This window comes from Fulmarus glacialis, unplaced genomic scaffold, assembly GCF_000690835.1.
Source record: "Fulmarus glacialis isolate BGI_N327 unplaced genomic scaffold, ASM69083v1 scaffold17361, whole genome shotgun sequence".
Lineage (NCBI taxonomy): Eukaryota > Metazoa > Chordata > Aves > Procellariiformes > Procellariidae > Fulmarus > Fulmarus glacialis.
In genome coordinates, this window is record NW_009193583.1 from 5,310 (window position 1) to 20,499 (window position 15,190).

The 15,190-nt window shown below is 44.4% G+C and overlaps 1 protein-coding gene across 1 annotated transcript; it reads right to left on the minus strand.

Annotated features, from left to right (window-relative positions):
• Positions 1 to 2,927: 2,927 nt before the first annotated feature.
• Positions 2,928 to 14,251, minus strand: NRG1 (neuregulin 1; the record flags this gene model as incomplete). Its single annotated transcript, XM_009587506.1, has 5 exons — positions 2,928 to 4,037; positions 8,077 to 8,280; positions 8,793 to 8,923; positions 10,605 to 10,731; positions 14,105 to 14,251. Coding segments are annotated over 5 exons (1,261 nt in total), but the record flags the coding sequence as incomplete, so codon positions are not given.
• Between the last annotated feature and the right edge of the window lie 939 nt (positions 14,252 to 15,190).

The following is a 15,190-nucleotide window of genomic DNA, read 5'->3' on the forward strand; positions in this document are numbered from 1 at the left end:
CAGCAGGAGTTGGATGCAGCCTGCTAGCAGAACCTGTGGCCATGTAGACTTGCTAACTTCAGTATGTGGACTTGACTGACAAGGAGCACCCTCACAGTGTGCTAAAAGCAAGTCCAGAGGTGAGGGGCTGTGTCCTGCTCCCACTTCTGAGAGTGCCAAGCCAGGGCAACTCTTGTAACTTGCTGTTGCATGAATTGTGCTGTAAGGCTGGGTTCTTCCCAAAGACCTAAGGGCTTAGGCAGCCATATCCCCAATTGTATTTTCTTGTTCTTAGGTCCATGTGAAGTCCCCAGCCTAATTTCATGCTTACGCTATAACACACTACTATATGTTCCGGAGGGAGGAGGAGCAGGGACTGCACACCACTTTGACTTTGAGGCACTGCAACAGAAGAGGTGTGACATTTTCCCCTAGACTCACACTGAATAAATCTCACATGTACAGCTCCCAAGCATGCAATTGCTCCTTTGTTTTATACTGGCCGTTTATAATAACAGTGTTAGTAGTCAAATAATTTACTCCACTTCAAGGCAAGTTCCCTCTCCATCTGATTAATCCGTCTGGGCTACCACAGACACTTCAATGAGAGCTGGCCTTGTTGGTCATCTATCCAGGAGGAAATTACAGAAGACCTTTATTATAATCTCTATTCTGCCACTAAGATGGGTGATTTTGGGGCAAATCTCTTGTTCCTCTGCCATCCTTTTTCTGTCTTGTCTGTCCTGTAAGATCATTGCAGTATCAGAGACCTTACCGAAAGGACAGATTTTCAAGTGCCTCTGGAAACTCAACAGTGCAAATCCTTTGGAAACTGGTGGTCTGCATCAGGAAAGCCCACCTGGCCCTCTGTACTACTGAGTTGCAGAGTTACTGGGGAGGTGGATGTTCTGCTGCATGGGATTGCAGATAAATAGGCATGACTAAAGGGATGAAAATGAGTGTATGGTATCTAGAATTTGTAGAGAGCTTTTGTTTTGGTTTGCAAAGGCAAAGTGTGTTCAAGTACATGCCAGCTAGGAAAAAATGGCAAAGGGGACTTAAGTCCAGACAGTATGTATTTGACAAACTTTGCCATCTCCCATAGACATCTCAAATAAGCAGTGCTATTTCAGCCACCACGTAGTCCAAAGCTGTGCTAGTTTCCTAGCCTTTTGCTTCTACCACCGACATCCTAGTGTACAACTTTGTCACCATCTTCTTCCTATACTAAGGTTTTTTGTTCTTTTTCTGCTGAATCTGATGGTCAGCTAGACTTACCCATGTTCTTACTAACGTGATGCGGTTGATTTGTACAGTGAGCGACTCACTGATTTTCATCATCCTGATAAATTTCTTCATTTACTAGACTTCGCTTTCAGGTCTCAAATCAATAGAACATCTTGTTCAGAAAAACTCTTAAGCGCATGCTTAACTTTATGCATGCGCTGGATGCGTCAATGGGAGTCTAGCACATGCTGAAGATAACTTTTGCTGGGATTAGCATAAGCATATGCTTGAACAATTTACTGGGTAGGGACTTTAGTTCCTCAGGTTTACATCTCACAAAATTTCCTTGACTTATTTCTCTTCATTTAACTGGGACCAGGATGTGCCCCAAAGGATGAGTGTAGTTTGGCTGAAATTCTTTTTCTCTTGACATGGCTCTTATTTAGAGTCCAGTAATACCTGTAGAACATATGTTCTCATTTTCAGAATCCCCGGAGTCTAGGAAAAACATTTGTTTTCCACATCAATCCTGAGTCTACGCTGTGCCAACTGAACACACAACAAAAATCAAAAGAAGAGAAGAGGCAGAGTGACCCTGACTAAACTGATAGGAATTCAATGCAAAAGAGGCCATTTGCTTCTGTCTGAACGGATGCAACCACTCCAGCACTGACAGCATCCTTGTTCATTACTGTCAAAGACTTCAAGGCCGTCACTGGCTATATAAACACTGATATCAAGTAGCCACGCACGCTATGGCGGTAACCCACATGGTGTGCTTGCCTTCATAAGTGGGCTTTGCATCAGCCTTGCCTCTCTCACCCCAAATAATGGAGTCAATAAAGGCGAGCAGAAACGAACTGCATACTTCCGCTATGTCCTTCCTACTTGCCTACACTTTTTAACCATTCAGCAAATCAGTTCTTCCCTGAAAGTCATTTCTTTGTCCAAGAGTAACCCCTACTCCAACAGCAACTCTAACAAAGTATTGCTAGAAGCTTGTCAGGGTTCTTTCTGAAGAGAAGAAGAAAGGGGAGAAAATTGAGGGGAAACAAAAGGATAAATTATCTATTAGAAATCAACATTAAAAAATAGAGGTGAAAACTGATTGCACTTTTATTAGTGGCATTTGTTTTCCAGCTAGATCTCTTCCTTGCTTGATTACAGATATCTGCTATTATATTCGCCCCATTAACTTAAACTAATATAAATCTTTTTTTTTTCCTTTTTTTCTTTTTTTCCTTTTTTTAATTTTTTTTTTAATAGAGTATGGGGTTCAAAGCCTCAGCTAACCTAAACCCATTTTCTAAGGGATAACTAGAACAATTAATATCTGGAAAATAATGAAATGGCAGCTCCTAGTGATTACAAGCTGACCTCTGATTAATAATATATTTGGTTTAAAATCACAGTATTACTTTCTTTCTATAAGTAACATTATTTAATGCAGGTTGGCTTTTTTTTTGTTTGGTTTTTTTTGTTTGTTTTTCTTTTTTTTTTTTGTTATCCTGCTGTAATTAATAGTAGCATGCTGTTGGATCTACTATTATCCCAGTGCTCAAAGAAGCAAACCTTTTGGCTGGCAAAGAGCAGACAAAACTCATTTCATATACGGAAAGCAAATAAAACTTCTTATAGAAGAAAATTTTTTTTGTTGTTTTTTCAGCCTTTTTTTTTTTTCTCTTTTTTTTTTTCTCTGTGTGTGTGTGTGTGTGCATGTGTTTTTCTGGTGGGGTGGGTAGGGTGGGAGTGCCATTACAGGACTTTTTGATCTGGGGATTCTACAACAAGCAACCAGAGGGACTTCTGCAATTCTTGCAAATCATACATCCAGTCATTATAATGCAGTGCACAAAAAAGCCAGGACAACTGAGGGCTAGAAGGTTTTGCAAAATACTATGGGACAGCAATCATTGTAACTGTACAAAACTTGCTCTCAACGTAACATAACATAAAGGCACCATTGATATCTTTCCCCATTTTTGAAATACTGTAAAAAATTGCTACATATGGCACATAACACATTTGTACATACGTATATTTAATTTATAAAAGTTTTTTTTCCTCTCCTGTTTTCTATCAGCGGAATTGCTAAAATAAAATAAATTGTTTAATTTAAAGGTGGAATACTTCATTATATAAAATAAAGTTTTACATGTGAATCTATGTGTTTTATGTTTTATACAGCAATAGGGTCTTGGTTAGCTATCACACTGGACAACCTTGCTTGCAACTCTTCTGGTGTGGAGAAGCGATTTGCCGGGTTAGTCCTGCTCTCAGCCAGCCGGTAGGCAGCGGCCGGCTCCAGACTGGTCGCCATGGGGTTCGGTATGCTCAGGAACGGTGTATCCTCGCCTATTCTTTCATCTTCGGTTTCGGTCTCAGAGCTGCTGCTCTCAGAGCTTGTGTCGGAGTCCACTTCCACCCTGCTGGAAATGTGGCCATTGGGCTTTGTTCTTTTGACCCTCCGGCTGTTGGTGAGTTTCTTTGGAGGCTCCTGTGCTGGTTCGTACTCCTGCGTGGTCTCATACTCCTCGTCCTCCACTATCCGCAGAGGACTTGGTGGCAGGCTGTTGCTCTCGTGGGCAGGATTGTGGTGGAAGGAGTTGAACTGCTGAAGGTGGTGGTCGTACTTCTCACGTAGCCGCGGTGGGGTCACCAGGAGCAGCGGTCGCTCCTCTTCTATGAAAGGACTCACCGCCACTGAAGGGACGGAGACGGTCAAGCTGGAAGCCGGTGGTGACATTTTGGAGGGGGGGGACTTGGGAGAAGTTGGAGTGTGGAAATCGACGGGTGACATGCGAGCTGGTGTGGTCATAGCTGAGACATACCTGAAGAAAAGAGATGGGGAAAGGTTGCGAGCACAGGAGCGGTGGTGACACGTGAACACAGCTGCTCACGTGGGCTGGGAGGGAAAAGGCAGGGGTCCCTTAAGATCCCCAGCATCCTCACACAGGGCTACCAGGGAAACTTTCCTGTTGCTATTAATGCTATAAAACCACTGACTTCTGGGACTCTGGGCAAAAACGTTTGAGAGCAGGAGGAGCAGAGCAAAGCCCTCAGGTCTGTTTGCCTCAGAAGAGCCATGGAGATGCTGTAAATTATTTGCCAGAATAACTTCTTGGAATGAATCCAGGAATGGGATTTAGAGACTGGGGGGCTGCCAAAACCAAAATGCATTTGCAAGTATTTTCTCAAAAGGAAAATGACTGCTGCACTTCTGGCAGGATTTGACCAGAACCTGGGGTGCACGCAAACAGACAGGAGGAGAGAAAAGAAGGGAACCAAGGGACAGTCCTCTTGGGGCTTCACCCTCTTCTGGCAACCAGATTGTCTCAGGCTAAGGAGGAAAGCAAAGTTTGGACAAAATCTAGAGCCAGATTCTGCTACTTTTAATCACTGGGGGAAGTCAGAGGAGGATTTGCAGCACCATCCCAGCAGCTTTGTGCTGCTCCACTCCTTGGGTGCTAGTTACCCTCGCTGGTAGGTCTATCTGCAAAGAAACATGGAGCATTATTTGTCCTCATGTAGGCACAAATGCTGACAGAGATGACTGTCTGGCCTAGTCTTCATGATTCCTCTGCAAAATTTGCCCCTATTCCTTCATAAGTTTCTGTGGGAAGGGTAGTGGTCAAAGGTGATTTCTGAAAACGAAGCTCAGATGCCAGTACGGAGCTTGTCCCAAAAAATGTGAGACTCTCAGCTGGTTTGAATCAGCGGAGCTCCGTGAGCTGCTATGAGGTCATGTGGATTCATGCCAGGTGAAGATCTTGATCAAAGGCACAGCACCCAGCATGACATTTTGCATAGTTTGGCTTTGCTTTTGTTCTTATCCTAAGTTCACCTGCTTGAATTTCATCTGTGTCCAAACATAAAATCTTTCTAAGGTCCATCTCTTACACAGGCCTATTGAGACAAGCTATATGGCTATGATTGATGAAGTTATTTAGTTTTTCATTAGTGTTTTATTTATCTGAGTCTGAAAATACCAATATAAATCTGAATCCAACTTTCTTATCCAATCTATGACTCAGTTGCACATATTACACTTGATTAAAACAAAGTTATTGGATAAAAGAGAAACCGGGACAGATCCTCAACTGATGTGTAGTAGAGTAAATTGGTTTCAGTAGAGGCACATTGATTTACATCAACTGAGGAACAGGAGAAAGAAAAACAAAACTGGAGTTATGCATGGGAATTAATCAAGCTGGTCGCTAGTGAGAGCAGAGGGCAATTAATAGGTCTGTGCATTTATTTTTCCTTCCATGAGTGAGCTTTTCATCCCTTTCACATTTTTAAATAGGCATTGTCTGAAAAACTGAAGCCTTTCTGCTTCCCCAGTTAATACAGCGTTGGACGTACACCTTCTTGACTGGATTTTAGCTGAACTTGTTCAGTTAACGCACTAAGTTAGTTAAATGTGTTCGGCGTACTGTGCACGCTTCCATCAGTGTCAAGTTACTCATACTGGGGTGTTGTGCATTCACACATTTCTGGTGTATTCCCTGACACCATAATCATCACCAGTGCTAACAAACTGCTGTCCATCAGCTGAGGCACAGGAGCCAAACACATGCAGCTCTAGCCCATCCTGAAAGGAAGGTTAAAAGGCAATAGATTTATCCAGCTTCACAGTCAGCAAGAGGTAAACCATGCTGGCTCAGTGAAAGGGGGTCAGGGTGTACCCACAGCCAGCCAACAAGCATTAACTAGTTACATGCTGCCAACTTCATCATATAGTCCAGCCTTTTTTGCCGAGATGGTATTTTTTGATCTTTTCTCCTGTAAGATGGCTAAGGACTTTCTAAAATATAAGTGCTTGGGTCCTCTGCTCATGTAAATGTGTGTCAGGGCATGGGATCCAACAAAGAGATGGGGTAATACAGAAGAACCCCTAGTAATATCTATTCTATTTCATTTCAAAATCATGAAGGAGCTGGGGGACTGGAGGGTGGAGGGAGCATAGCCTTATCTACCAATTCACAGCACAGCAACATTTGATGGCTCCAGGAAGTAATTTGTCAGCTCGTACATTCCTTTATGTTTCAGAGTCATTTTTAGTTGCAAATAACTCTCATTTTCCCCCTTATATACACACACACACATGCAATCCATCTCAGAAATAATCTACCACGTATTTCCTGCTCGCTAAAAATAGATGAGGCCTAATTTAATGCCCAGGGAACTATCTTCTGCGTTCCAAATTCACGGTCGTTTCAGGCACAGGCTAGGCCATCAATGCCTGGTGAATTATCACAGAAATGTTGCTGCTTTTCACCTTGTAGCATAATCCTCAAGAAACACAATAACTGATGAAATGCCTTCTTTCTTCTCATCAAAACAGAAAGGTACATGCTCCTTTTTCACCCCCTAAAATCTAAACAGCTCATGTCAGAACGATGCTCTGGGTGTCCCAGGCAATGTGGGAAGACAGCATGAATGATCTTCGCTTCTCACATGCAGATGCCCAAATATACTAAGCTGTAATACTCGCTGTCGGCGTCGTGTGGCCGTGCATCTTGTACGGTTCCCAGGCAGGAGACAATGCAGTATTTACTGCTATAGGTCCTGATCCAGCAAAGCACTTAGACACGCTGAGCTCTACCCACATGAGTAATCCTGCTGATTTCAATGGGGCTACTTGCATGATTAAAAGTTAATCTTGCTGAAGTGTTCTGCTGGATTGGGGCCATGGCTGTTTATATCATGTCACATATCCTGAAATTAAATTCCATGGTAAATAACAGATAACTTTATTATAAGAAGAGAGCCAGTTCACTATTCTTAGTGGTCCTACAGGCCTTATTCAGAGACCCCTCAGCCGTGGTGCCTTATCCCGCTGCTAAGCAGTTGTTCTTTGTGTAGCAGAGGGAGTACTACAGAAATGGCTTTGCTGTACTTGCACGTTCATTTTTCTGGAAACCACAATTTGTCTCCTACACAAATCGGACTCCTTGGGGATTGCTTGGCTGCATTTTTGACATCACAGACATCCCACGAGATCAAATCCCTTGTGATTTCACAATGCTCAGAGAATTGGTCCAGTAACCCTTTGTTTTCTTTTTCTTCCGCCTCTGATTGTTGGGAGCAAAGCTCTCTTCTAAATGTCTTGTTTCTTCTCAGTCTTTCCTTTCCTATTCTGGGGCCATCCCACGCTCTTGAGATAAAATCCTAGCTTAAAGCTGAGAAGACTTTTTCAGTCAAAGTTTTCTTGCAACTGATGCACTTCAAGACAGACCTCAGGTACTGATGAACGAGCCTTTTCAGAGAAAAAAATACTTTGTTGGAAAACTCCTGGCCAGCTTTATTTCTAATGATTTAATAACGACCTGGGTTCTTCCGGCTTGCACTTTGTGTTCCTTGCTTTCATTTAATAAAGTGTCAGGGGGAATTTTTGAAGGAGGTAACGGGTTTAGGAGCTGGAATCCCCCAGAAAGTAGGCAGAATTCCTATACTGGTTAGGAGTCCTTAGTGCCCTCCTCCTACGGATCAATACATTGCTTTCTCCCCAGCTTTTGTGTCTCACAAAATCCCCCAGTTTTCTCATTAGCTTCTTCTAAGAAACTGATGATTAGGCAAAGACCCATTTTTACTTTACAATGGAAATTTCTGACAAATGACTTCAGTGGGGCTTATCCAAATGCGAACTGTTGGCTATTAGGAATAAATCCAGCAGAGGCAAGAAGGGAAGAAATGCTTTCGGGTAGACTTTAAACTACTACCAAGCTCTCCACCTTTACGAATGAGGACATGTATGCCCTACATGAACATCTGCACTGTTGGGTTTCCTCCTGTGCTCCCAAGCTTTGAAACCATCTGGGAACACCAGGCCTTGCCAGCTCAAAGCAGTGAGGTGGTGCGTCCTACCTTTCACTGTGAGGAGAGTCTCGGTAGGAGTCAGGGGTCTCTCTTGCATGCCGGAGGAAGCTCTTGCCTTCCCGTGGCCCGCCGATGCCATTGAGGCGGCCCCGGGGCCCCGCTGGGCTGGTGTGCCTGCTGTTCTCCATGGAGGAGCTGACGAGCACCGAGTGGCTTTCGGAGAGGATGCTTTCGGTGTGGCCATTACTCCAGCTGGAGAGCAGGAACCAGGAAAGCAGAAGAAGGGAGGGGAGTGTGAGAGCGTTGTTGGGTGGCAAATGCAGATGAGCAGAAGATTAGCCAGGGGAAAGGAATGGTTCTGTTGCCGCTCGGGATGTGCAGCATAACCTTTGGATTGGTAACTGGGCTGCAGAGTTTTGTGAATTGTATGAATCCACATGCATCAAGATGATTTTGCATGTGTGGATAAAAGGAGAGGGAAGGAGGGCTTTCCAGTCACCAGGACTGTCACTGATTTAGCAATTTGCATATACTAAAATTCACTGTAACAGTATTGGAACGCAATTCAGTCAATAAAGCTCTTTGTAAATTCCTGGAAAGATAATTAGTTAGGTGACATGACATCAAATATTGTTAGTCTTAAAATGAAAACACTATGAAGGGAGCATAGATTTTTCTGTGTTTGTTGTTTTACACATCTTTTTGGTTTTGCAATAGCAACAGATCATCTATTACAGGTGCTGTTTGCCTTCCCCTTCCAATACCTGTGGCTGGGTGTCTGGGTGACTGTCACGGAGTGATGTGTAGTTGAGGTGTAGTGGCTCGTAGAAAATGAGGTCTCTGTTTCTCGCTCGATGACATGCTCGCTGGAGATTACGTTTTTTGAAACGTACTGCTGAAAAAAACCAGACAAACCTCAGGTTTACAAACTGTAATTCACAGCACACTTGCAGACATAATTTCCAATCCCTTCCCTCTCCCCCCCAGGTCGCAGTTTTTTACACGTGCCAAAGCACAAACTTTGTCACTTAAATACAGGGAGAAACCACGCTGACACACTTGAGCACATTCACGTACACCTCTGCATACATACCCCATCTAAACTCAAAGCAGGAGGAAACAAACGAGGAAATTAGCAAAGGTCTGCATCGCAATCAGGTTATAACCAACACACATGAGGAAAAGAGAGGGTGGTCGGTCGGTGGAACAGACTCCCCGCGGCACCAAGCCTTTCAGAGTTCAAGGAGCATCTGGAGGACGCTCTTAGTCATATGGTATAGTTTTAAGTAGTCCTGCAAGGAGCAGGGAGTTGTACTCGATGATCCTTATGGGTTCCTTCCAACAAGATATTCTATGATTCTATACATATTTAACAAGAGAATGAGAAGTCCTCATGGATAGAGACTTGGAAAGGCAACCCCCCTTTTACTACCAGATACATCAAAAATACTATTCTCAGATGGAGAAGACAGCAGTAGTTAGCAGTAGCAATTGTTCACTGCAGGATAAAAACCTGGGCGGGAAATGGCTATTTTCAGTGCCCATGGATGCAACACCAGGGCAGACCTATTAATCAGGGGATGATCTGCAGAATGGGCCAAAGACTCCTGAGATGGGGCTGGGGGTGTGCAGTGCCCAACCTCCTGCACAGCTTTCATCTGGAGCCCCCCCAGTGCTGTTCCTGATAGGACTCTCCATTCTCCTCAGTGGGAACTCCTGGTTTCCCCTCTCTTAATAATATGACCATGGATTTAGGTCTTTTGAGGGGAAATATTGGAAGCTGAGCTCTTCTGAAAAGGTGTCTTGGCCTTAACGAAGGTCAGTGGGAGTGCTGCCATTGACTTAGTAGAGCCAGGGCTCAGCCCTGCAACGAGCTGTAATGAATATGTACAGTGATGGTGGAGCAGGAGAGCAGGGGTGACTGGAGGCGGCAGGAAGCCAACGTTCCCTCCGCATACCAGGCTTCCCTGGGAAAGGGAGGAGGGGAGGAAGCGGCTACAGGCAGCATGAGTCCTGGCCTCTAAGACCAAGGGGCTTGGCCAAGGGGTTAGTTGAAGAGTAACTCTCTGCTCCGCTTTGACAAATGGCTGGGGTTGCTGGTGGAGTATCTGCCCCAGCCCCGTCTCCCCAGCCATTGCTACTGTCCACGTGAGATCTTCATTCAGACTTTTACCCCCGAGTTCATAATGTCACATTCCTGATCCGAGGGGGCTGTCCCTACTCACCAACCGTCAGGCCAGGGGCAGTAGGAAGAGCAAGACATGTGTGTTTGAAGAAATTGATCCCTACAGCACTTAGCCTTGCTGTAGAGCCGTTAGTGTTTTTTTCTGAGGTCTTTTTCTTGCTTTTGGTGTCCTAGATCCACAGGCACAGCTGCAGCACTGTGGCATGCCCCAGCAAACTGGCCATCTGCAGAAACATATCTCATTTTACTGCATATTTTTTGCAAAGTCCCTAGTTGTTTCTGGGTGGAGAATTCAGTCACCAGCCTGCGGCAAGTAGAAGTTTAAAAGCTGCGGGGTGAGCATTGCTGTGGCACTGGCAGCCTAGGCTGAAACGTGGGCAGTAAAACCTACGTTCACCAGCTGGACGTTATCCGGTGGTGGGTTGGGGTGGTGCGGCCCGTTGGCCATGTTCATCACATTGTTCCTTTCCGAGCGCAGGCTCTGCCGAAGGCGGTCGTGCAACTTTTTCCTCTGCTTCCTGTGCACAAAACACGGAAACGATTTTAATAGACAAAGAGAAAGCAGCTGCACCTTTCAGCATGTTGATGATGATGATAATAATATAACATCACTTTTTTTGCCAGCACTTTCCCCACTGCTGCAAGATCTCAGAGTAATTCTGAAGACCACAGGTCTAATTGCAGCTGGAGCTGTGGGGACCTGCAGAGGGGGAAGGATGTATGGGAACTCTTCCAGGATTCAGCAGGCCACAGAGAGATGGGAAAAAGTGCGAAGAAGAGGGAAGCCATTTCTAAGCCACGCTCCGTCTCAGGAGGAGGTCTTTTCTGCACTCGGAAGGGAGGGAGGTGTATTTTAACCCAGCCACCTTGACGCCCTTACCACGGCTACAGCCAGGTTTCTGACAGCCCACTGGGTTACACTTCTCCAGTCACCACAGGGAGCCGAGGTGGCCTCACCTCGGGGCTTGCTTGCAGCCATTGGAAAACATGGCATGTGCCACAATCTTTGTGACGTGGCAGCTACATGCTTTTTTGTGGGATTCGTCCCCTAGCTCAACAGTGTATTCCAAATAAGTAAATGCATTAAAGAAGTGAAGAGTGCAGAGGAAGCCCCAGAAATCCAAACTGAGTGAGTGTGTGAGGTATGCCTGAGCCTACAGCCATCCTGGCAGCTCTGTAAGGTTTCGTTACAGCAACATCAGATTAACTCTGGAACCTAATGATTACCAGGTGGATGCCAGGGCTGCCAATGCATTCACTAGAACCATCCATCAACCACATATACTAATGGTGTGGTCTCTGGCTGACTTGGATGCTTCTACTGTGCCCCGTCCTCAGCTGTTCCTTCCCCAGTTGTTAATCCTTCCAGCTCTCCTCAGGAGAACTTTTCAGGAGATCATTACAAGCTGTCAGTAACAAAACTTGCAGCATAGTAAAACCTGGCGCTGTGAAGGCCATGCAGAACGCACTAAACAGAACACCAAAATAAATAATCGGGGAAAGAGCTATTCAATTTCAGACTTAATTTATCAATATTCCCCAGTTTTGTCTGATTATACTGGAGAACTTCCATCATCCTGCCACAGAATCCAGGGAAATGAAGGGAGGATGCAGGCTCCAATGCACTGCAGAGTGCATATGACCTTGGCTGTGGCAAGAGCTAAAATTCACATAATTCCCTAAGCCATATGCAGAAGTGCAGATAGTTTTGGCAGGGCAGGACAGTGTAAGACATAACCATTTTCAATCCGATTTTGAACTCAAGGGGACTATTTCAAGCTTTCCAAAAAGGAGGGGGGAGGGAAAACAATAAATATGTTGAAGCTTGATAGCCAGGGAAGCTTAAAGACAAAGAAAACATGACTTGACATGCTGCATTTTACATATTTTCTCTGTGTGTATGTGCCTGGATAGTGGAAGACGTTTAATTTATGTCACTCCACATGAATGGTATAAGCAGACACGGCTGCCTTAGAAATGCTCCTGTCTCTGCAGGACACAGTCCCTGATCCATGTGGGCTTTGTGTTTGGAGGATAACCAGGCATCATCTTAGGACACGCAGGTGGTTAAGGCAGATGGAGAGTGCAGTGCCAGGAGATATCTGAGCAGCTACTCAAAGATTTGCCTGGGCTGAGAAGCAACACAGACAAGGGTTTAACCTGATTTCACAGCACCTCTTTCATGAGATCTTGGGATCTTGGGATTTGACGACATGGTAGAGAAAGTGAGCTCTAGACGGAGTTTGAGTTCATCATCTATAGGTCTGAGATCCTGGCACATATTGCCCAGGAACTTTCCTTAGGAAACCACGTTACTTCCCACCTTCAGTGATCAACGTATTTGCATTTTGCATGCTTCCATGTCTGCCATTTGTTCTCTAGTAAAAGGACACTAACTAAAAAAAGAAATTACTTCAGGAAACTGAGAAGAAATAATAATGGGAAAGCTAATGCGTACTTCACTTATTCTGAGAAGCCGTTCCCTTAATGAAAATGACTTGCAGATAAAGCACCTCTGAACTAAGACTCAGTGTCAGAAGATATTGCCTTAGCATTTGACCAGCAATATCTCTTGCAAGGAGACCAACAAAATCCAAGCCATTACATTTTATTTTGTGTGTTCTCCTAACACTATTCCAGGATTTCCCGTTTTCTGAGTTTTCCCCTATTAGGAGGAAAGAGCATGTGAGGAACATCTCACAGATAGCAGTCTGGCATCACTGCTGCATTTGGAGGGCCATGAACTGGCAGCTCACTTTCACTCTCACCAGCTGTGTTTGAAAACATTTTACTTTTGGCTGGCAGTGATTGCTGACGTCTAGGACAAACCGTGACAAAGTGTCCAGACCCCTGACAGATTCTGGGGGCTCTTTATATAGAAAACTGTACTTCAGGACCCTGACTAAATGTTTGTTGAAATCCATGGGGATGTCTTGGCTGATTTCGATGAACTTTGGACCAGGAAAGATATCGTTTAGCTGCCCTGGCTTGCCAGTTGTCATTTCTAAAAGCCGTAATTGATCTGATTCTTTATTACTGTTTCAGTTGTTCCCCACTGACCAGTGGCATGAGGCTGTGGGTGGGAGCAGTGTGTGTGTGTGGCTGGACTCTCACCGAGGGGGGCAAATGATTCCCCTCCTCTCCCCCTTTTAACATATCCATTATTGGTGGGGCTTACAAGGAAAACCAACAACGAAACTGCCAATCAGGCCCTGCAACAGTAAATCAGGTTTATACAAATGTGGAAGATTTATGATAAGGGCTTTCTGTGTTTTGGTGGGGAGATTTATAAGAGCAGCCAGAAGTTTTGGCAGCACAAATCCTGCTGATGTTCAGTGTAATTTATGGTCCAGAGTGCCTCATGCGTGTTTGAGAGTCACTCCGAGTAATTTACAGAGACGTTACAGAGAATGCATTTAAGTGCCTACTTTTGCATTGGGAGCACTTTTGCATTCAGTTCTTCGGCCCTTGGTGTTTAGTAACTTTCAGCACTGTTAATCTTGCCTTAAGTACAAACAAATTAGGCTGATGTGTAAAATTTAATGCTGGAGAGCAACATGATTCCAGAGTTGGGGTTTGTTCCTTTCCAGCTTGGGAAACCAGCTGGAATGAGTGATAGACAAAGAACTGCAAGTCAGTGAAATTCGCTTGGGTCACATTTGAAGGGTGAGAAACCTTTCAGATACCTGTCTTATTTTTGCACTGCTGATGGACACGGAGACCTGCACCCATATGGCTTCGACTAGAGCACCCTGGCCACAGGTTTGTCTCTTCAGCTCAGCTCTGGAGAAACCCAGATACAAGCTTATGCTCAGAGGAATAGAAGCTACAGTCAGCTGGGAAGGCCCTGACCAACAACCACAGATATAAAAAAAGAAGAGAAAAGTTTACTTGGTTTTGCAGTAGGCCACCACACACATGATGCCAACTACTAGAAGAGCAATGCAAATGCCAGTTATGGTCAGCACCCGTTTCTGGTACAGTTCCTCAGCTTCTAGAAAGGGACAAAAACAGAGAAGGTCACAACATGGAGGATGGCTAGGCAAGGAGCACACAGTCAACAGCTGGCATGCTACAAACCGCTGCACAGATTCACACAGCCACACTGAAACACAGCTACCACATTTCAGGCAGACTCATTACTGACTGCAAGGAGAACAGGACTGCATTGTAAGCTCTTAACACAGTACTGGGGATGAGCGATCATCCGTACAATTACAGTCAAAAGTAATCTTTTTTTTTGTTTAAGTCAACAAGAATAATATCTAAGAAACAACTTCACAATTGACAAACACTCAGCATTCACTGGAAATAAAAATGCAATGCACTAAGGTAATAACATGAATTTGCAAATGCATTGGAAGTTTTACTCCGCAAAGACAGCTGGAATGAAGGCCAATTTTACGGGCCTTAAGAGAAATTTATTTTCTTATTATCTTTTTTGGATTGTTTTCATATCCAATATCCCTCTGCCCCCATGTCAATTTGTATCTCAGTTGTCTTTACAGGAGAGATTTCAAAATATCTTTCTACATTTGAGACATGAGCTTGGCTTGTAATTATATCACCAATGGAAATGAAGACAGGTTTTGAGCTCTGGTTGTAAAATTCAGACTCTTTCTCCACTGCTCCTCCAAAAACACAGCAATATCAACAACCAGCAGTGCCTTGTATCAGAGAAATGCTGGGTTTCTACTTGCGTCTCTTTTGTCCAACAAAGGAACTGCTCTATCTAGAGCAGCAGCTTGCTCAGTGATGACAACTTGTTACCAATCTCGTTCATCAGAGATACTTCACTATTATAAAGACATTAGTAGCACTGGTAATGTTTGGGTTGGAGCTACCGACGCATTCCAGCCTCGCTCATGCTTGGCAGAGAGCATCGCTGCATGCTGTGCCAGGGAAACATTATGTAAGGAGCGCTGAAACAGAGGTGCGTTCTGTGTTGATGCTTTATGGATGTGCATTTGCATTCCT